Below are 20,224 nucleotides of genomic sequence, written 5' to 3' on the forward strand. Positions count from 1 at the left end.
ACGCACTCCGCGCTGAGCCTGTTGGCTCATTCTGGGCCAGGACTGGCCTCTGCCTGTTTAAAAGGAAATAATAATAATTTCAAAAAGCATCAAAGCCAGAACTCATACCTGATTCTGTGAAAATATAATCACTATCTGTGGCAAGGAAGTCTTTCCAAAGCTGGAAGGGTAGAGTTAGCTCTGCAAATAGTTCTGTGCAGGAGGCAGGTGGGGCTTCTGGAGAAAGAACATTGCTGGTTGGTACCAGAGTCCCGGAGGCTGTGGCTTCTGCGATCCAGGACCAAGGGACCAAGGGAGGAACGGCCCAGAGCGACGGCAGACATCCAGTGCTGCCGGGCGAATGACAGGGAAGCACAGTGATACGGGGCTGACATGTGCTGGAAGCTGCACGTGAAAGAAATATCACTGCAGAAAATCAGCTCAGTGACACGGACCGACCTCAACCAAGGGACAGTTTGCAGGAGAAAGGTGTGGCAGGTACGAGGAAGGAGGATGGGCATCTAAGCTGGGGTGCTCCTGAGGGGAACCTCTGTGGCGAGAACAAAAGAATAATCAGATTAGGGTGAAAACAGACTGCTAGGAGCTCCCTGGAGGCATGAAAACCCCCAATTTAAAACAAAAGCTCCAGCTCTGTACCTGAGCATTCCCTGGCAACACCTGTGAACTGTAAGGATAAAGGAAAGCTGCTTAATCGTCCAGGTTACAGTGGAGGAAACAGGAAACACATGGGGGCAAGAAATCACAGACCCTCCGGAGGCCCAGACGCGCTGCCCTCTGAACTCAGCGAGACCCGGAGCCAGAAAACTGGAGGGAGGTGCTTCCAGGGATTTGACTGAAAAATAGTTTTACTTAAAAGCCAGTCCTATTTCTAGCTGTTTTGCACAAAGGGAACAAACAAGACAGCTTTAAAATTGCAAGGATTTAGAAAGCATGCCACCCACACACCTCTCCTGAAAAGGCGGATAAAAGATGAACTCAAGCCAAAGACATTAAAATCAGGAGCTGACGTTGGAAAAGGTCAGATATTAGGATTCACTGGGGACCGTTGCTACCAGTCAATCCCACGCCGCTGGGTGTAAATCATTGCGACTGTGGTTACAAAATGGAACACAAAATCCACGCCGTGGTTACCTAATACACTCTGTATATTGTGAAAGATTGTTGTGTGATAAGGAGCCTGTGGTGAAGTTAACGGAAGCTGGAGGATGGGCTGCTGCCGCATAAGGAAAAGGCACCTCATGCGTCTTCCTGGAGCAGAAAGAACCATGAGGACTTAGGTCTCTAGAGACAGGGATTAATTATTAAGAGCACACTTGATTAACCTACAGGCCAGCACTGGTAGGAAAAATACATGATTCCTTCTAAACTGCAGCAGAAGGAAAGCCGTCAACCTGGGTTTTGTGCATAAAGAAATGAACCAGGAAAGGAGCCTCGCCGGAAACCAAGGTGGAGCCTCCTGGTTATGCCGGAAACTCAGTACCGGCGCTGACAGTGCATGTAAACGCGTTCACGAACCTCCACCAGAAAGCAGAGACTATCAAATAACTTTATAAAATAGCCCCACACGTGTTGCCTTCTAAGAGCTCTCCTACAACCCGGCAATACAACTGAATGCAAAGCATAAATAAGGATTTGGCGAGCAGTTGAAATGGAAAGGAAATCAGTGGGTAAAATACATTACATTGAAACAACATGATGTCACATATCAATATGTGTAAGATGCACGTGTGATTGACAAGCTTTGATACATTACAATTCAAATGAATGCAAGTGTCGCATTCGGAAACCTTTACACGCTGATAAGCATAGTATCTACGAAGGCGACTGGATTAAAACGTTAAAAATTACCAGGACACAATTTTTAGTCAGAAATTTAAACAACTCTTCACGCCGTGTTGAGGTGAAGTCAATACCTCCAGTGGCGACAATAGAAAGAACCAGGGCGGAGATCTCCTGAAAAATAGACTCAGCAAGATTGAATCTGCAGGGACATACTGAACATTGTAACATACAAACAGGCTGCTTCCAATTTCTGTCATTTATGAAATCTCTGCCGAAACATCCATGATCCAAGTCATGAATGAAACCTCCCTAAGAGGAGAAACGTGCCAGCCTTCCTTTCCTGTCATAATACAGCATGTTTAAGACGATCCTAAAAAGTAATAGCAATCCTAGCCACTAGTTCCTTCTTGTAATTTGTTGGTGGAAGAGGAAATGAAACGCACATGCAGGGGCTGTGTGCAGGGTCTGAAGTCAGTGTGTGGGGGTCCCACTCTGAGTAGAGCAGGTCACGTAGCTCTCTGTGACTCAGTTTCTATATCTGTAAAGTGGGCCAAGTGCTGTTCCCTGCTTCCTGGGACAACTTTGAGGATGGAAGGAGATAGCACAATTGGAGAGGAGCCAGCCCGTGCTGGACGATTACGCGTATGTATTTTAGATATTGTTAAATCTCTTCAGAATATAATGAGCATGACACACTGTGTGTGAGTTCAGCGAAGGATGCCTTTACATAACTTTATTTTAAAATCAGAAAGAATGAAAATAAATAAGCCGTAGAAAAAGACAGCCTCAAAAAAGAGTAGAAGGAAACTATTAAAGATGAAAAAGAAATTCGTGGATTTTAAGAGGAAAGGCATGGAATGGATCACTGCATCTCTGGCAAAACTATAAAAATGCATTTTACCTCTATCATATATATGTATGTATATAAAATAAATCTAAAAAGAAGGAGGGAAAGTCAGCATTATCGGGGTCCCTGCCCAAGAGCACGTGCCTGCCTGGTGTACTGGCCACTGAGTCTGGAAATTTTGATCCACCATATGGTTTTTGGGGGGAAAGTAACAAAAATAACTAACGAAGTAGAAAAATGTTAATATTCTCCAGCAGAAATTCCAGATTGTGAAGGTTTAACGGGCATGTTCTTAAAACATTTACTGGGCAGGTAGCTTGTCCCGAAATCCTGGCACGTTGCCCAGCTCTCTGTGGGGACTAGTGACACCCGCCTTTCAGAAGTGTCACAAGCTCACAACCAAGTCGTCTTCTCCAGCAGAGACTGAGGCTGAGAAGCAGGCCAGCCTCTGACGTCACTCAGCGAAGTGTTCTTGGGGCCCCGTATCCGGCGTTGTTTTGGAGTTGCAGACACATTTGGGGGATCCCTGCCCTGGAATATGCGTTCCCCTGTGGCAGAGGTGACAGGGACACCCATCACTTGTACCTGCCTACAATGACAGCACACTGCATCCTGCAGTCCTGTACAAGAACCCAAAGTGGCCACTGCACAGATTTATGTGAGAAACGAAAGTACGTTTTAATATTTCAGAATCAGTAGAACGACAGACCCTGCAAGGAGATAAATGAAAAATGTGTTCTAATTCAGTAGATGCTCCAAACATTGCAAACAGCCACCGTATTCATTCCTCAGAAACATATCAACGGAAGAACAGCATGGAGAACACACACCTCCCCCTAACTGGGAGGAGAGGCAGGCCCCCCCGGACCTGAGGTCCCCCTGAAACCCAGCAGCCCACAGAGCACTCAGGTCGGCCCGGCGTCCGTCCTGGAACCCAGGCCGGCTGTTATGTGGCAGGTCTGCCATCGTAAACATTTCATGTAGGGAAACACAGTCATTATTACTCACAGACGAGGTAAGCAGGTACTTCCAAAACTCTGGGGAATCAGCTGAAATGCCATGAAAACTAATTAAAGGCTTTATTAAATTGGACCAATTAGGAATATGGAAGGTTCTCCACGAGTACTCAACTCTACGCTCCATAGATACAAACAAGCTCCGGCCTAGCTGCGTGGCCTGCTGGCCGAGTACGGCCCCCTACCTGTGTTTGTCAATAAAGTTTTATTGGAACACAGCCTTGCTTGTTCACTTACGTACGGTCCAGGGATGTGTGAGCTGAAATAGCAGAGCTGGGTATTGCAGAAGGGGCGCAGTGGCCCACAGGGCTGCAAGCGTGTGCCAGCTGGCCCTCCAGCCACCTTCAGCAGCCCCGGGCTGGGTCAGCCCTGCCAGCCAGGAGGGATTAGCTGTCACAGACAGAGTCACTTAGGTGCAATGGCTGAGTTAGCAGCAGCCTTTACAGAGACACCGTAGAGCGAAGTTGTGCTCTTTGGAGCAGATAGGTTTAGAACGTGCAATGGTTTTAATTAAAGTAACCAAGTGAAATAATAGTGAGTAAGAGGGGAGGCTGCCTGGCCGAGTGTGTGACCCGCAGACCCGCCTTGTGAGCCAACAGGATGACGTTTGGCAGAGTCCTGCGGGTACAGCTGAACCTGAGAAAATGCTGTTGTTCTTGGATGTATTTCTGAGGAACGAGTATGGTGTCTGCCTTACCACCCCTTCTGAGTCACAAACAGACCACGCGGCCCTGAGACGAACCCGGGTCAGATGAGAATGGAATGAGGTGCAGTGAGTGTTACACGCCCAGCGGGGGGGAGGGATGTGTCCCCAACAGCAGGCGTTGGGAAAGTTGGCTTCGTATGTGGGTGACGGTGCAAGTTGGGTCCTTACGTCGCACTGCATTCCACATTAAATTCCTCAGGGATTTCAGACTAAAATCTGACACATGAAGCTCGGCGATGGCTGAGAGGAAGGCCGGGCGAGTATGTAAGGTCAGTCTGAACATGGTGCCCGTGAGACGCCCGCCCGGCACTCAGTACACACCAGGCACTGTTGTGAGCATGTGTGCAACAGCCACGCGTGCGGCCAGAGGAGCGGTCACCCAGTGACCGAGAGGCCCCGTCTGACGGGCAGCCCTGACTTACCTCCGCGTCCCGAACTTCCAAAAGTCTCACACGCCTTCACGGAAACTGAGAGGCAGGCCGCAGGTGGGGGCGTTGTGGGAACGGGCTTCCAGAGCGGATTCCCAGCCTGTGTCGGGGACAGCGCATGACAGGACTGCAGCCCAGGGCCAGAGGGTTCCAAAGACCTGGGCCGGGACCGGACGAGGGGTCACTCATCGCGGCCCAGCTGTGGCTTGTTTCAGTCTCGCTTAACTCCGTCTTGAGGGTGCTGGTGGGAATGTGGATTTGTGGAAAGCTCAGGCGATAAACGTCAAGCGATGGGACATAAATGCCACAGCCCCTTTGGAACATGGCCTGGCAGTTGCTCAGACCTAAGCCTAGCATTGCCCTGTGGCCTGGGATCCCAGGCGTGTCCGCAACAGAGTGAAAGCGTGTGTCCACTCAGCCCAATGGCCATCTGCTGGTGAGTGGGCGACTGGTCCAGCCATTGAGGGGACATCACCCAGCCAGGGAAAGGAGTGACGTGTAGACACGCTCCCACACACGTGGACCTGGAGAGCGTCGTGCATGGTGACAGAAGCCAGACGCAAGGCGCTTTCCTGTGGTCCCACTGACGTGAGATGTCGGGTTACCCTCCGAGGCAGAACATAAAGAGCAGTTGCCAGGGCTGGGGGAGGCGATGGGAGTGAGGCTTCTTTTTCGGGAGATGGAAACGCTCCTGACTGACTGCCAATGGCTGCACCACTCTGAGTGGACTGCAAAGCACTGAATTGACCCTTTGAAAGCGTGGGTTGCGTGGTGTGTGAAGTACGTCTCGGAGACGCTGCTGTAAGCCGACGGATGGAGGTTCAGACAGAGTCCCCGCCTGGGGTCAGGACGCCTCTGGCTGACAGCGACCTGGCGGGGCCACCGCAGCCCCTGCTGACACGTGTTGGTGGGAGGACAGTGCCTGGGGGCAGCTCAGAGTCCCAGGCCGGCTGCACAGAGGTGACCTCCCCACCCCGAGTGGCTGCACCCCTGAAAGAGGACACAGGAAGGAGATGGGAAAGAGGTTTGATCCTGGGGTCAGTGAGCAGCGAGTTGTCGCCGGAGCATTTCTGAGGCCACCTTTGAAGAGTCCCCTCCGGGCCCCTTGATCGCACGGCTGTGAACTTGGGACGAGGAGTGTGCTGCGAGCTGCCGTTGACCAGGGCTGTGGTCCTCTGATGCCACACGGGATTGGTGCTGGCCTGGGAGCCCCGGCGAGGGGAGAGGACACGCTCAGAGGCTGCACGGCCCGTCCCACACTTGTCTACAATCCCTCTGGAAAGCTGCTGGCGAGGCGTGTGGCTCTAAAAGCAAACAGGCCTGCAGGCAGGCTGAGAACCCGCCCTGCTGCAGAGCTGGAGGTGACTGGCTGGGGTGGGCACATGGCATGGCGGCATCGGCACAGGGATGGCGGCTTCGTGCTTCCCCAAGGTCGTGGGCGGGCTGAACCCTGAGGGGATGGGGGGCCGTCTCCAGTGCGCCCAGCAGAGGAGCTGAGCAGAACCATGGCACTGGCTGCAGCTCTCCGCTTGGTCCCTAATCCAGGATGCAGTGAGACTGAGTCCAGGGACCCGCCACCCAGACCCGCCTGTGCAGTAGACACAGCCCTGGTCCCTGGGGGGCCTGGGCATCAGGAAGCCCTCAAGGTGGAGCATCCCCACCTGCCTGCTAGATGCCGAGAGACAGGTTCCCTTCTGGGGCAGAGGCGGAGTTTGAAAGACCCTCTGTGCAGGGGAAGGCCGTTGTCATCTGGGAGATGTGCTAGGGGCCCAGCACGGGGAAGCATCGAGAGTGGATGTAAACACGGCCACGAGTACAGGACTCGTCCTTGAGTTGGCCAGGCCAGGCGAGGGACGGGGCTTATCATAGTTCCAGAAGCCAGAAACTTTCTAGAAGTCCCACATTTTTTAAATCGGGGTGTAACTCAGCAGGAAAGCATACGTCTTTAAAGAGTCTGGCTCCACTGGTTGTGACGCGCCCCCCCAGCCCATGTCACCACCCCCAGGGCAAGACACAGCCTTTCCAGCCCAGCAGGCCCCCCTGTGCCCCCCAGGTAGCCCTGTCCCCAGGGAGAATGCACACGAGGCCTGCCACCCTTAGCTCTGCCCCCACAGGGGTCCCACCCTTGGCACTGCCCCCTGGGGCGTGTGTCAGGGGCCCACAGCCTCCCAGCTCAGTCCCTCTGGCAGGCCCCTGAGGGAAGCACGTCACACACTTTCTCCTGGGGGACATCTGTGCCGTGGTTGTCTGTTAAGTGAGAAAGGCAGGCAAACGCAGTGGCCTTAGCAACGTGACACACATGTTCCTTAAACTTGCTTCTTTAACTGAAACTCTAAATGCACTTTCACTAGCTGATTTTTTTCACGTACAGTGTTATTAGTTTTCTGCGCTACGTAACAAGTTGTACAGACTTAGTGACTTAAAACATTTATTGTCTCACAGCTGGTCCCACGTGGCTGCTTCTCTGCTCAGGGTCTCAGGCGGAAACCTAGGTGTGGGCAGGGCTGGGTCTCGCTGGAGGCTCCGAGAGGTCACGTTCCAGGCTTTCTCAGGTTGGTGGCAGAAGTCAGGTCCTGGCGGCTGTAGGACTGAGGTCCCGCTCCCTGGCGGCTGCCCACAGGGGCTACCCACTCCCGGAGGTCACCACTCCCCCCACGCAGAGGGCGGGCGTCACCGTGACATCACTCGTCGTGCTTCCTTGAGGTCTCCCTGTGACTTTCTCGCGTTGGCACCACCTCTGAGTTCTGCTTCCCATCATTAGAAAGTAAGAATAAGAACCTAAACACACTTTAAAATGATGTGTACGCAGAACCTTCTCCATCTTTTGCTGTCATCCTGCCTCCTGGCCCATAGTCACAGGCGTGTTGTTACTGCTGGCCCCTCGCCAGCTGCCCCATGTCAGGTGGGCAGAGTGCCGCTCGGCGGGGACCCCCAGCCGCTCTGAGGCTGTTCCTGAGAGAAGGGAGGCCTGGCCTCGGGAGGGACTTTTTGTGCAGAAATGGCCTGCTTGGTAAACCCCTGCCGTGGTGCCGTCCTATCCCGAGTGTCGTCTGTGCCGTTGGGACCAGGGCGCACGGCTCCTTTACGAAACCCTGGACAGTCGTTTCCGCAGACACACAGCCGCCCTAAGGAGGAGCAGTGAGGCGGGGGCGGCTGGACAGCAGCCGTTCACATTGTCTCGTCTCGTGGAAAGGGGACAATCCTGTGACCTGCGCTGAGGCTTCTCGGTCGGCCCCCTTTCACACTCCCATTTAGTGGGCATGGAAACTGAGGCTTGGGGACTGAGCGCTTTCCTGAGTCCGATGACCAGGAAGAGCCCAGCCTAGGTTCACGGCCGAGACCCGTTGTGACAGCGGACGACGTTGCTAGACTCCAAATCTCACCAGCGACGGACCCCAGGGCACAGCCGGCTGTTCCCAGGCAGAGATCTGCAGGGAGGGAACTAGCGGGGCAGGTAGGATGCAGGGGGTGGCTCCAAAGGAGGCCCCTGCTGCCCCCGGTCCTGGGACAGCCAGCGCTCCCGCCCTATCTGAGCCCAGAGTCAGGACGTCCCTCTAAGGCCCTCCAGGCCCGGGGGTGAGGGTGTCCGTTGCAAACCCACCCACCCACAGCACACGCACGTGTACAGCCTGCCTTGCAAACACCTCTGGAGGCGGCTGTCATGTTCCCGGGAGCCTGTTGTCTCCGGGCGTTCTGTCCCCGCCGTGGGAGATCTTGGAGACTCTCTATTTAAAATTGGGGTCCTCATCACAGAAAAGCTCGGGGTCAGGTCATGGTGCTTCGGAGGTGCCAGGCGGTCACTCACCAGGCAGCACTGAGTAAGTGTGGTCTAAATCGTCACAGCCACTTGCTGACCGCCCTTCAGAGCCATCACAGGACAGCCGAGCACGGACCTGTCCCTGCTCAGAAGCCACGGCTCAAGGAGGCCTCAGCCGTGACGGCATAAATGCTTTGTCACCACCTCCTCCTCTTACTGAGGACTGAGACCCAAGCCACCCCCTGGGTCAGCATTGGACCCTCGTGTCAGTGACCCAGACCCAGGAGCTCGGATGATGCTGTGCTCCCTTCCCCACGGGGGGAACCGCGGGGCTCGTCCGGAACAGCCGCCTCTCAGTAGACACAGCTCACTGCCGTCACTGCTGTCACTGCCGTCCAGCGCTCCTGAGAACCCCTCCACGCTGGGGCCCACCTGGGCCAGACGTCCCGGAAGCTTTCTCGGAAGACAGACTCCAGGCAGGACAGCTGCGAGCCAAAGAGGGAGCTGAAGCCTTGCAGAGACAGAAATAGAATTCTCCCACATCAGATTCAAGAAGCATTGTTTTCTGGACAGAGAAGCAAGACTGTCTAGCTAAGTAATGAATACATATTCTCACAGCTATCAACTTGCATCAGATAACGAGACGGCAGTCTGGTTGTGAGCAGCTCCGTGGGGCCGCACGCGCCTCCCTGCTCCTCGCAGCTCTCTGCCGCGTGGCACACAGGGCTGCACGGGCTGGTCCACTTCTGCTGCGCCTCTGGGTGGAGCATCCAGCTGCCGCGTCCTCGCCGCCAGGCTGAGTGGCAGGCGTGGAAATGGCCAGGACAGGGTAGGTGCCTGTAGCAGCCAGTGGCATCCAGAGGTGACGGCTGACCTGCGAGCTCACTGCTCAGGTTCACAGTGGCATCGGGACAGGCTGGGGAGAAGGGCCTGTGGGGGCTCTGTCCACCCCCAGCCTGTCCTGAGTGGGCGTGTTTTCGCTTCCTCTCTGCCCCTGATCCCGTCGCCATCCCCTTCTCTGCTCATGCCCCCGAGTCTAAGGCGTGTTTGCCGCGTGCGTCCCTTCCCTCCCACGCCTTCAGTTACTGTGTGATCTGTGACCCCAGCCTCACACCCCTGGGGCTGGGGGGTGAACAGCACAGAGTCAGTGAAGCGTCGGCTCCAGGGGCGGCCTCTGGACCACAAGTGGGCCTGTGACCTGCGGCCAAATGTGCCAATTCTTTAAAATCCGCGCGCGCCCGTCCTGTTTGGGTTGCTGAGGGGGGGCAGGGATAAGCAGCGTGTCGCGGCCGCCCACCCTGCTGCTGTTCTTTGCCAGCGTGGCGGGAAGGGCCATGCCAGGCCCATCTGCTCCAGCCCTGGGAGAGGCGGCCTTTCCTGCGTTTCTACACACAACCCCAGGCACAGGCTTTGCTGACCTGAGGGACGTGTGAGGGACACAGAAGCCCCGCCCTGTTGAGTGTGGCAGCTAGAGGCGCCACCACCGAGCCCTGGCCCAGGAGCTGCCGTGAGGTGGCAGGAGCAGGCCCCGGGGTCACCTGGCTGTGGGGACGTTGAGGGCTCCCAGAGTGGGACCCGCCCTGTGCGTAGGGTGGCAATACATAGCAGAGCCGTCTGCCCTCTGTCACAAGGGGGGGCTGACCACTTCACGCTGCCTGTCCCTCCGCCACCCCCACACTTCTCTGACCTCCGAGGCCGTGGGAAGAGTGTGGTCCAGGGACCAGCTGTTGTCCAGGCTGCTGCCCCCCACACACACACACGGGGCCCCTTCCCCTCTAGGCCTTGAGTAAATACGTTTTGGGGGCCGTAGACCAAGTCCCTCTGGGGTGGCACCGTCCTCGTGGGAGGGAAGTGGCCTCAAGTGCTTTCTGTTCTGAAGACATAAATCTGCGCGTTTCGAAGCCCCTCACACGATTCATCTTTCCCACGAGTCTTGCCGCGGCCCCAGCTCTGGTAACTGGTGAGGGACTCGGTGGCCCTACCCAGAGCCTGGGCTCCTGGCAGCGCTTCCCAGAGCAGCTCGTCACACACACAGACTGCTTTTCAGTTGTCCTGCCTGGTGGACCTGTGTGTTGGCATTTGCAGAAATGACCCCAAGTCCTGGGATTAACTGCATTTCCATCTCAGCAAGTGACCATTCATCTGGGGGCAGTGGCGGTGCCTTCTTGGGTGAGTCACAGAGCTTCATGGACCATGGTCCACAGGGTGTCCTCAGCAGGGAGCTGTGTGGGGAAGCCCCAAGGATGCCTGGGACGGGCCCAGTGACAGCACAGACACTGCCCATCCCAGCCCAGCTGCAGCGTCCTGTCGGAGACACCTCTTCTCGCCGGAGCCGTGGGGCACAGGTCCCGGGAATCCTGCCAAGACACCGCACACTCACTGCAGGGCGGGATCGTGCTGGCACCTACGCAGGAGCAGGAGCTGCGACGTAGGAAAGCTCCCGGGAGGGTCTGTCACCCAGATGACAGGTGGCTGCTGTTGGCTGCGTCTCTCAGGGTCGACCCCAGACAAGGGCCTGAGTGCCCCGGCTCGACCCGGACACCAGCGTGTCACCAGTTAGCAGCCTGACGGGGCTGGAGCCCTAACCCCTTGAGAAGCTGGGAACAGGGACCTCGTTTCCACAGCACTGACCCCACTCTGCAGAGAGGGCTACAGGTGGCTGGAGCCCAGGAAGCAGTGAGTGTCTGCCTGGAAGGACAGATGGGTGACGGCCAGACAGGCGGGGCAGTGGACGTGTTGAGCACACACGACTGGAGACACATCGGGTGTCTATCACGCGAGCACACCTCCCCCGGCTCAGACGCAGAGCAGAGGGCCCTGTGGGACCGGGCTGGGGTCCCGAGAACACTCGCTCACTGGGTCCCCAGAGAGCGCAAGCTCAGGCCGCGTCGTAATGTTTCCTTTGGTTACTTAACAGGGGACAGCGGCCGTCCAGCCACTCTCGTGACCTTGGGATTGGGGAGGAAGCAGGGTTTCCTTGAGTGGGACCTGGTTGTGCAACATCAGGAAATCATCCCACAGAAGAAACCACACAGATGGCTGGACGTGGAGAGGCTGATGCAAGGGCTTTCTGGAAGCTTCTTCCCTGGTTATGATTTGTTTTTCCATGGTAACAGCTCTCGTGGTCCCCAGCCTCCCACAAGGCAGGCTGTGGCCAGCTCTCTGCTGCTCATTAGGGCTTTTTGCTGGGTTTTCGATCCGGAATGCTGTGCTCCTTCGTCCAGAATGCTCACCCGACCCTCCGGTCAAGTGGAAGCTTTTAATGAGTGCAGAGCGGGTGTGGGCCCCTTCCCACCTGTGTGTGAGCCCAAGGCTCAGCCGCCAGGGCAGGAACCAGTGCTGAAGCCCCAGAAATGCTGGCCACTGTCACCAACCACCCGCCGGTCCCCCACAAGGAGTGTTTCCCATTCTTGTCCCTGCAGCAAGGGTGCCGGCTCCTAGTTCATCGTCCAGGAAGAGGGCAGAGAGGTGCTGCCCCCAGGTCGGGCACGGCCAGGAGCAGCCTGGGACCCCAGCGCACTCGTCCGAAGGGAGGAGTGGACGCCTGGGGCTGGGTGACCCTGGTGTTGAGGCCAGTGCCCGGGGCCTGTGGACAGGCTGGAAGGAGGCGTCCCCTTGTCATTGTCATGGCCGGCCCCCTGCCGCGGTGCCATCCTCCTCCCACAGGACGTCCCTTTCTGGGAACATCCCCACGGTGGCCGTGCCCAGTGACATCCCACTTCACAGGCGGGAGAACGTTTTCTCTCGGTTGTATCAGGAGAGCCCTCTGGGCCACGCGCTGCCCATTTCAATGGAGATTCAGAGAATCCAGCTGGGCGTGGGACGCCCGCACGCAGCCATCCAGGTCCGTCAGCCAGTATCCACTGACGGGTAGGAAGGGGGTCAGTCACCTGGACCCACGTCCACAGCTGCCTGCCGCAGGGGAGATGAGGCCAGCCTGCCCTCCTGTGTCCGGCCTTGGTCCAGGGTGAAGACAGTGTGTCTTTTGACGGGCTCACTGGGGTTCAGGGGGTTCCAGAAAGCTCAGGAGCGATCCCGTCACTCTTCCCGGACCCTGCTGACCACAGAGTCTGCAGGCCTACAGGACACACGTCCAGGCTCATCCTCAGGCTGCAGAAGAAAGTGCCACAGGCTGTGGCTCACCGCGGGCCGTCCAGGGGCTGGCCTTCCAGGAACGACCACTGCTGGACGCCGTGCAGGCCCTCGGGTCCGTGGGGCCAGGCTCTGTCCGCGCCGTGTCTGAGGCACCGGAGGCACATGCTGGCCCCTGCCTGGTGAGGACGAGGCCGCATCCCCTGTCCTGCCCAGCACATAGCACATTTTGCAGGTTTTCACAGTAGCCCTGTCATCCATCTTCCCCCACGGCTCCCGTGGCAGAGGTATCGTGGCCTTGGGGTCCCCCAGCTGCTCACTGCTGAGACACTGGCCATGCTTTCCCCACTAGCTCAGCCCATGTGGGCGAGCTGTCTGGCAGCCGGTGGATTTCCAGTGCCAGGGCTACACGCCCCTGCCCAGACCGACCGGGATGCAGAAGCTGAGCGTGCAGGCCCAGCCCCGCCCGCGAGCCGACCCCACAGGAGCTGCCCGGACCACACGCCGGGCACAGCGCTGGCAGGCACGGGGGTGTGAGCAGCCGTCCCCTGGCCGAGAGAGCCCGCTGCATGCAGCTGAGGCTGGCAGGCCTGCTGGCATCCCCTCAGCTGTCTTGTGGCCTCAGGAGCAGAGAGCGCTTGCTGGTGCCTCCGTTCCACAGGTGAGCTAACAGATTCAAGAGCGGAAGTGACCAGAGACTGCAGGTCTCACACCAAAGCTGAGTACAACGGCTCCTGGTGTCTGTGGCTGTCGGAGGAGCCGAGATGTGGGGAGGACACAGCCGTCGGGAACATTAGGGAAGCGACATGGTCCAACTGCACTGAGCTCCTGAAGGGACGTGGGTGCCGCTGCGTCGGGAGGCCCCTGGTTCTCCTGGCACCGCAGTGCTGTCCCGTGTCCCATGGGAGGGTCCCCCTGAGAGCTGTGGGAGGGCCATGGGGGTCTGAGCAAAGCAAGAGGAGGTGAGTGGGGACAGGCTTAGGTCAGCGTCCCAGGAGTGACCGCCCGGCCCCTCTGGAAGTTTGGGGAAGGAGAGACCTTCCCCCAGCAGCTCCAAGGAGCAGTCTTGGCACTTCTGAGGAGCTGCTGGCACAGGGCAGTTTGGAACAGACCCCTAGGGCCGACCACTGCCCACAGCGGTGGACACTTTGTACGGGAGCGAGAGGACAGAAAACGTGAGCCACAGACGGTGGTCCATGGAGGCCTCTGGGCAGGCCCACGGTGAATGGGCGCCTGGGGGCGACTGTCCTCACACCCAGTCCTGGGGTGGCTGTGTCCTCACATTCAGTCCTCAGAGCCTGGGGCCCGGTCAGCCAGGAGAGCCCGGCCCTGCACAGGAAGGAGGAATCCGCAGCCCTGCTCCAGTGTCCAGGCATTCCGGACGGACCTAGCGCTGTAAAACTCTGTAGCTCTAGGAAATTACTAGAATGTGTGCAGTGACTATACATCGCTTTAAGCAGTGGTGGAAATCCAGATGAAACTTAGTGGTGCTAGCCATAGAAACGAAACGCTCAGCACATCTGCTGTGACAGAAACAGAAGCAGCCGATGGGCCAAGCTGCAAAAGTGAGCCTGCAGGCACTGCGGGTGCAGCTGTCACCAATAAGGTGACAGTCACCGATAGGACAACTGTCACTGACAGGGTGGCTGTCACCGACACACACACAGCCCTGTGGCCTGTCGTGCACACGCTGTCATTGCAATCAGTGAGAAACGGATTCCGACACAGAAGAGCAGCCGCTTACGGCCGGTGAACATGCGGAAATCCATTCTGCTTCCCAAGGCGTCGCCAAGAGTGAAGATGGAGGCACAAGAAAACACCTCCCTCCTAGCAAATTAAAGCAACGCATTTCTGGGGTTTAATTGCAGGGTCTGTACTCAGACCGCCCGCCGTCTCGTCTCACATCCCCAAACGCCACCTGAGCGCTGGGCCGGCCCCAAGTGGGGCCCCAGAGCTCCCACCACCCGTGTCTCCAGGACAAGTGGCCTGCGGTCACTCGGGGATGCAGGCTCTGCCCCACAGGCCTCCGCCGCCGGCCTCAGCCCCATCCACGTGGAGACAGGAGCCACGGCTTCCTCAGAGGCTCCCGGTCACTTCCACGCGTGCTCGCGACCAAGGCCAGTCCCCCGCAGTCCTTGCTTCTGCGGGCCCGATGGGAGGCTTGGTCCTGCCAAGAGGGTGGCACTCACAGCCTTGGGTGTCACCACAGTCACACAGTTCCTCCTCGGGCACGGGGACCTGTGGACCCCAGCCACCCTTGGGGCCGGGGGCACAGATCCTCTGACTCTCCCTGGGCACCCTCAGCTCTGTCCCAGGGCTGCCACCGACCTGTAGGTGACCCTGCGCCTGCAATAACGTGTTGCAGGTAATCCGTCCCCACCTCGGCCGTGAGCTGGTGTGTTGTCACATTTGCTGGGACTCTGGGATGCTGACCGGTGCTGGGGCCTCATGGGCCAGGGACGTGCATGCCCCCCAGTTCTGCAGCCTCCCAGGGGCTCCCCGGGGCTGCACACACACACACACACACCCATCGCTCTTCTCTGTGTGATACTCAGTGCCAGCTGTGTACGGGCTGCCGTGGGAGGCACTCTTAGGGAGACTGGGGGGGGGCCCAGACCCGACCCCCCGGCCAGCATGCCCACACCTGCTATGCACAGTGCTCAGCCATGTGCCCACCGGCCACGGAGGGGTGGGTGTTTCACGGCAGCTCACTGGCAGGTATAGATGTCTCCCCAGCATTTGCGTCTGGATCTGGTCATGTCCTAGAGAGGGTCTGCTGACATGTATCGAGGGCGCTGTCCTGGCCAGGCCGGCCGTGGGGACGTGTCCTGGGTTCACACTGTTCCTGACAAGGACGCTTTGTGTCTGCAGAGCTGACCGCTCTCTTCTCTTTGCTCCTCAGGTCTCCTGACAAACGCAGCCCCAGAGGGGACAGGGAGGGGCCTTGGCTCCCTGGAGAGGCCACACCAGGGCCACAGTCCTCCTTCCACAGTGGACGCCACCTTTCCCCATCCGCCTGTCCCCTGGTTCTCTGCTGCCCGACAGGTTCATCTTGTGTCCTCAGCCTCCTGAGTGAGTCTGTCCGGCATCACCGAGGAGCCTGGCCCCGGACACGCTGGGGGTGCACGGGCGTCCCTGGGGGCCTGGCCCCACCCGCCCTCCCTGACTGGGCTCTGGCTGTGTTCCCTGAAGAAGAGGACGAGGAGGGGGCCAGATGGGCCGCAGCTGAGCCAGCCAAGAGAGGCAGACGGCACTGGACCAGGGAGGACTGACTCTCGGGCGAAGAACTGGCCTCTCCTTGTGCCCCAGACTGTCCGAATTGCTTTTATTTTCTTATCCTTTCAGTATATACTCAATAGACCAAAGAACAAATCTATTTTACCGTGGACGCGCCCCCGCCGGCAGAGTCCCCGGTCGACGGGGGGCCCAGGGGCAGAGAGGGCGGCCGGCAGAGGCCCCCACCCCAAGGACACTGCAGCGCGCCCTGGGAGGGCCGAGGATGCCGGGCAGCCCCGCGGGACGCGGCCGGCAAAGTCCCCACGCAGAGCCCGCCGCCCCGGGGACACAGACTGACGCGTGCGCCCTGCCCTTCTGTACTTAGATGGACTCGATCGTACTAAACTCACTCCCAGTTTTAACCAGTTCAACACGCCTCTCCACGCTCCATTTCCGATAGTGGGATAATCCAGTATTCGCCACGAGCATGTAGGGTGTCCCGTGACTGCTGTCTCATCCGATTCGCCATTTAGCTCCAGAAAGCAAATTAAAGAAAACTAAAGTAACACTTGTTTGAAAGAGATCATTAAATGTATTTTGCAAAGCCTAAAGTTATATATTTAACAGTTTTTATATGTTGTATATTTGTAGAAAATCCTATTTAACAAATACTGTGGTAGCCGCGGCTGTCCTGAGAGGCGGGGCGAGTCCGGTGTTCCGGAAGTTTCCAGGATGGGCACAGTGGGCCCCCCCGCCAGACCTAGGGGAGCCGAGCGCAGAGGGCCAGGGCCATGATGCCACGCGTGTGCTGGCCGTGCCCCTGGAGGCCGTGTCTGTGCATGTGGTTTGGGTCGGGTGGCCCGGCCCCGGGGCCTCTGGCTGGTGACCACCAAGTGTGCAGGACTTCAGTGTCGCCTCTCCGGGTCGATTGTCTCCTTCTTCGTACCCCTGTCACATTCGCAGACCTTGACAGCTCTGCAGCCCGTCTCCGCGTCCGCTTGGACGGCCCTCTTGTTCTCAGCCTTCACGGAGAAAGTGGAGACCAGGGGCCTGGGCCACAGGCAAGGGCAGGCGTCCCGCCAGCCCACGTCCCTCCCTGTACAGCGGGGTCACCAGGCCCCGCAAATAGAGGGCCGGTTGTGTGTTTCACTCCCCTGGTCGTCCAGTGCCAGATTCCTTCGTTTTCCTGAGTTCCCGATGCAGTTATACTACCTAAGGGTCCAATTAACAGGAATATTATGCTAGTTCTATGCTACTAAAAAAAAAAGTTAAAAAAAAAAAAGTAATAATAATAATAACTATATAGCAACTGTTCCAGCACCCGTAGACTAAAGATAGGACCGAAAAACCACTTATTTAAGGCCCGTTCCAATGTCCACGACTATTTAATTTACCTTCCAGTCACCACAGATTTAGAGGTATGTGTGTCTCAGAGTAAAAGAAACGCCTGGGATCTTGGTTTCTCATCACAGGGTGCTGTCCCAGCCGCCAGTCCCGGGCTCCACGGCCTGGCCTCGCTCCAGCAGGCAGCGGGCAGGCGCCCTGGGAGGGTCCCCCAGCCCTGCACACCTCTGCCAACCCGTCAGCGTCCCCACCACCTCCTTCTCACCTGTGTCTTTTGACAGCGAGTGTAGACATCTTCCAGAGCAGAGACCGGGGGATTTAAGATGTTACCGCATTTTTTTTTTCTTGTTTTACAGTATTCAATTTTGTGTTGATTCAGCTAAATTATGAAAATAAAGAAAAAACTCCTTTGATAAGCATGGCTTTTGTTCGCTGGCCGTGGTGTCCTGGGAGAGGGGCTGCAGCCCGCATGGCCGGAGGGGAGGGGCTCAGAGCACACCTGGCCGCAGGGCCTCCTTGCCGGGCACTGGGCCTGCCTTGCCAATGGTCAGTCCCGCAGCTCTCTGGGTTCCCCTGGCGCCCAGGATACCCCGAAACCCAGCCCAGCCCAGGTGAGTGGACAGCGTCTGCCTGCAGCCTCTCTGGCCTCCATCAGCCTGCATGTGAGTCCCCCTCCCCCAGGCAGAGGCCGAGCCCTGGGCCTCAGTCTCGTCTGTGTGCGGCCACAGGAGAGAAAAGGCACCTCATTCTAGTTCATTCCTCTCCTGGGGCCGAGGACACCTCGGTCGTGCCAGTGGGAAGGCTAGTGACCACATGCTTTCTCCTGTCCCCTCACACGACCCAGGAGCAGCACTGAGTTCGGGGACTCCCAAAGGAGACCGACATCCACAGGACCCCCTTTCCGGGGAAATCTGCTCAGACCTTTGAGGAGCAGTTTGGAGTTCAGAGACCACCACCAAAGGGCAAGCGCAGACCAGTTTCCAACTGCTGTTTCTCAACTACTGACCGGAAGCACGGTGGCCAGGTGGTGAGCCGTAGGCCATGAGAAGTCTGCGTTTGATTTCAAGGTGACTGCACTGACGTCTGGAGCTGTTGCAGTGGGCAGTCCCACTGATACAGAGCTGAGCCTGTCCTGGGACGGAGGGAAGCCGCAGCTGCCACAGAGACCCCAGCTGGGCCACTCCCCCGCCCCGGTGGGCGCCCAGGCGTCTTGTGTGGGGGGCTCATCTTGGTGAACAGCTTTGGGGCTTTGCAGTCAGAGCACAAACGACAGGGCGAGTGACCTGGAGAGGGGTCCCCCCACAGATCCTTCCTCTGTCTACATGAGAAATGCGAGGCTGGAAGGGGCAGGAGGTGTTCACGTGCCAGGGGTCAGGCTGTGCAAACAAGGGATCCTGGGTGGCTCGGTCCGAGAGCGGCCTGCACAGTCTGTAGGGGCCCCAGTCACTATTCCAGGGTCTTCTGGGCTTATCGGAGGGACGAACACGTCATGAAGCTGGAGAAAAAGACTAAGAGCTTTATGACCACGGCACTCGTGGAAGGAAGGCTGCTCACCGCCATCCAGAGCCGGGGCTGTCAGGGCTGGGACACGCTGCGTGACAACAGCCCCTTCTTTGGAGGTTGGCCTTCCACAAACATGGCTCTCCTCGTGCCACAGGCCAGTGTTGCTGGCGGGTACGAGTCTCCTGAGAGGCTCCCACTCGCTGCTTCTGCCTGTTGCTGACTTGGTCTTCTGGCCTCAGTTTCCCTACCCACTGCACGGGCGGGCATCCTGGCTGCCGGCCTCCAGGCTGTGGAAAGAGTCCTCTGTGGGCTGCAGTGCTCCCCCAGGCATGAGGGACATGTGAGGTCTGTCTTCCTGCTCCCTCCGCGGTGCCCTGTCCTGGCCGTGCTGTGCGCTGAGGCTGACAGATGCGTGGACACTGCCCCCAGAGGGGAGAGGAGTGTTCAATCCGCCTCGGCCACACCAGCCCTGCACCCAGCGCCGCCCACTGGCCACTCCAGCAGGGCAGCCTGGCTCCTGAGCCCGGGCTCTGGCAGCCGGGACAGGCCCGGCCTGGTGGAGGCCACGCTGCTGTGTAAGGGGGGTGGCACTCGGGTCATCGTGTCCTAGCTGTGTGGCATGAGCAAGTCGCACAGCGTTTCTGAGCCTCAGCTTCCCCGTCGGAGGCAGGCAGAGCTGTGCCGAGCTGTGCCTTTCCGGAAGGTCTAGGGGGCGCAGTACGTGACAGGCCCAGCACAGGTTGCCTGTGAAGAGCGGCGGGTGTGCTTCCTTCACCCCTCAGCCCTTTCAGGGCAACTCTGCATGTCACTCGCCGACACTGCTTCAGCTCACAGCACCGCGTTTCACGGTGGCCCCGCGTGGGCCTGCGTCTCGCTCTGTCCCCACCAGGCGTAGACGTGAGCTCGGCTGCAGGAGGTGGGCACCTATGAGCGTTTCCCCGCCCAGCATAGGTGAAGCTCCAGGTGCAGAGCGAGGGTCCCCATTGTCACGGCCACAGCCTTCAGGTGTGCCTTCCTGTGACCAGTTGCGGTCCGGCCGGTCCAAGCGTGGACCAGCTCAGCCTCCCAGGAGCAGCTGTGTGCCTAGGGCATCTTTAGTGCCGTGTGGCATGTGTGCACATGTGCCTGTTTCACGGTCACCTCATGTGCTGAGCACTTTCTAAGTGGGGTCCGAGGAGCAGCCCCACACAGCTCCTCACCTCCAGGGGCCTCACGGTCATGCTCAGCTGTCCGTCGGGAGGCGACTGAGATGGGCTGGCACCCACAAACCCCGGGCTGTCCCCCTGGACCTTGCCAGCGCCCCAGGCACCTCCCCTCCCCCTGCATCCCAAGTCCTCTCCTGCTGGAAGTCCCAGGGGCCACAGCAACCCATCACGTTGGTGTCCTTGTCCAAAGCTGTCACCCCGAGAAACTGGCACCCATGGAAAATGTGCTTCTCTTGAACACCCCATGGAATGTAAGGACCTGGAGATTCCTGAAGGTTTCTGGGGTGCTCGGCTCAGTGAGAAGAGGTGGGGCCCCCACACATCTCTC

General features: G+C 58.2%; 1 protein-coding gene across 3 annotated transcripts in view; it reads left to right on the forward strand.

Moving 5' to 3' along the window:
• The window catches only part of TAFA5 (TAFA chemokine like family member 5), a 170,557-nt gene extending 152,950 nt beyond the window's left edge, over positions 1-17,607 (forward strand). For all 3 annotated transcript variants that reach the window (XM_074326601.1, XM_074326599.1, XM_019710880.2), the window contains exon 4: positions 15,531-17,607. In XM_074326601.1, coding sequence (XP_074182702.1) covers positions 15,531-15,539 — 9 coding nt within the window. In that variant the 3' untranslated portion in view covers positions 15,540-17,607. The remainder of the gene's footprint in view (positions 1-15,530) is intronic.
• Positions 17,608-20,224: the final 2,617 nt, after the last annotated feature.

The sequence above is a fragment of the Rhinolophus sinicus genome, linkage group LG02 (genome assembly GCF_036562045.2).
Source record: "Rhinolophus sinicus isolate RSC01 linkage group LG02, ASM3656204v1, whole genome shotgun sequence".
Classification (NCBI taxonomy): domain Eukaryota; kingdom Metazoa; phylum Chordata; class Mammalia; order Chiroptera; family Rhinolophidae; genus Rhinolophus; species Rhinolophus sinicus.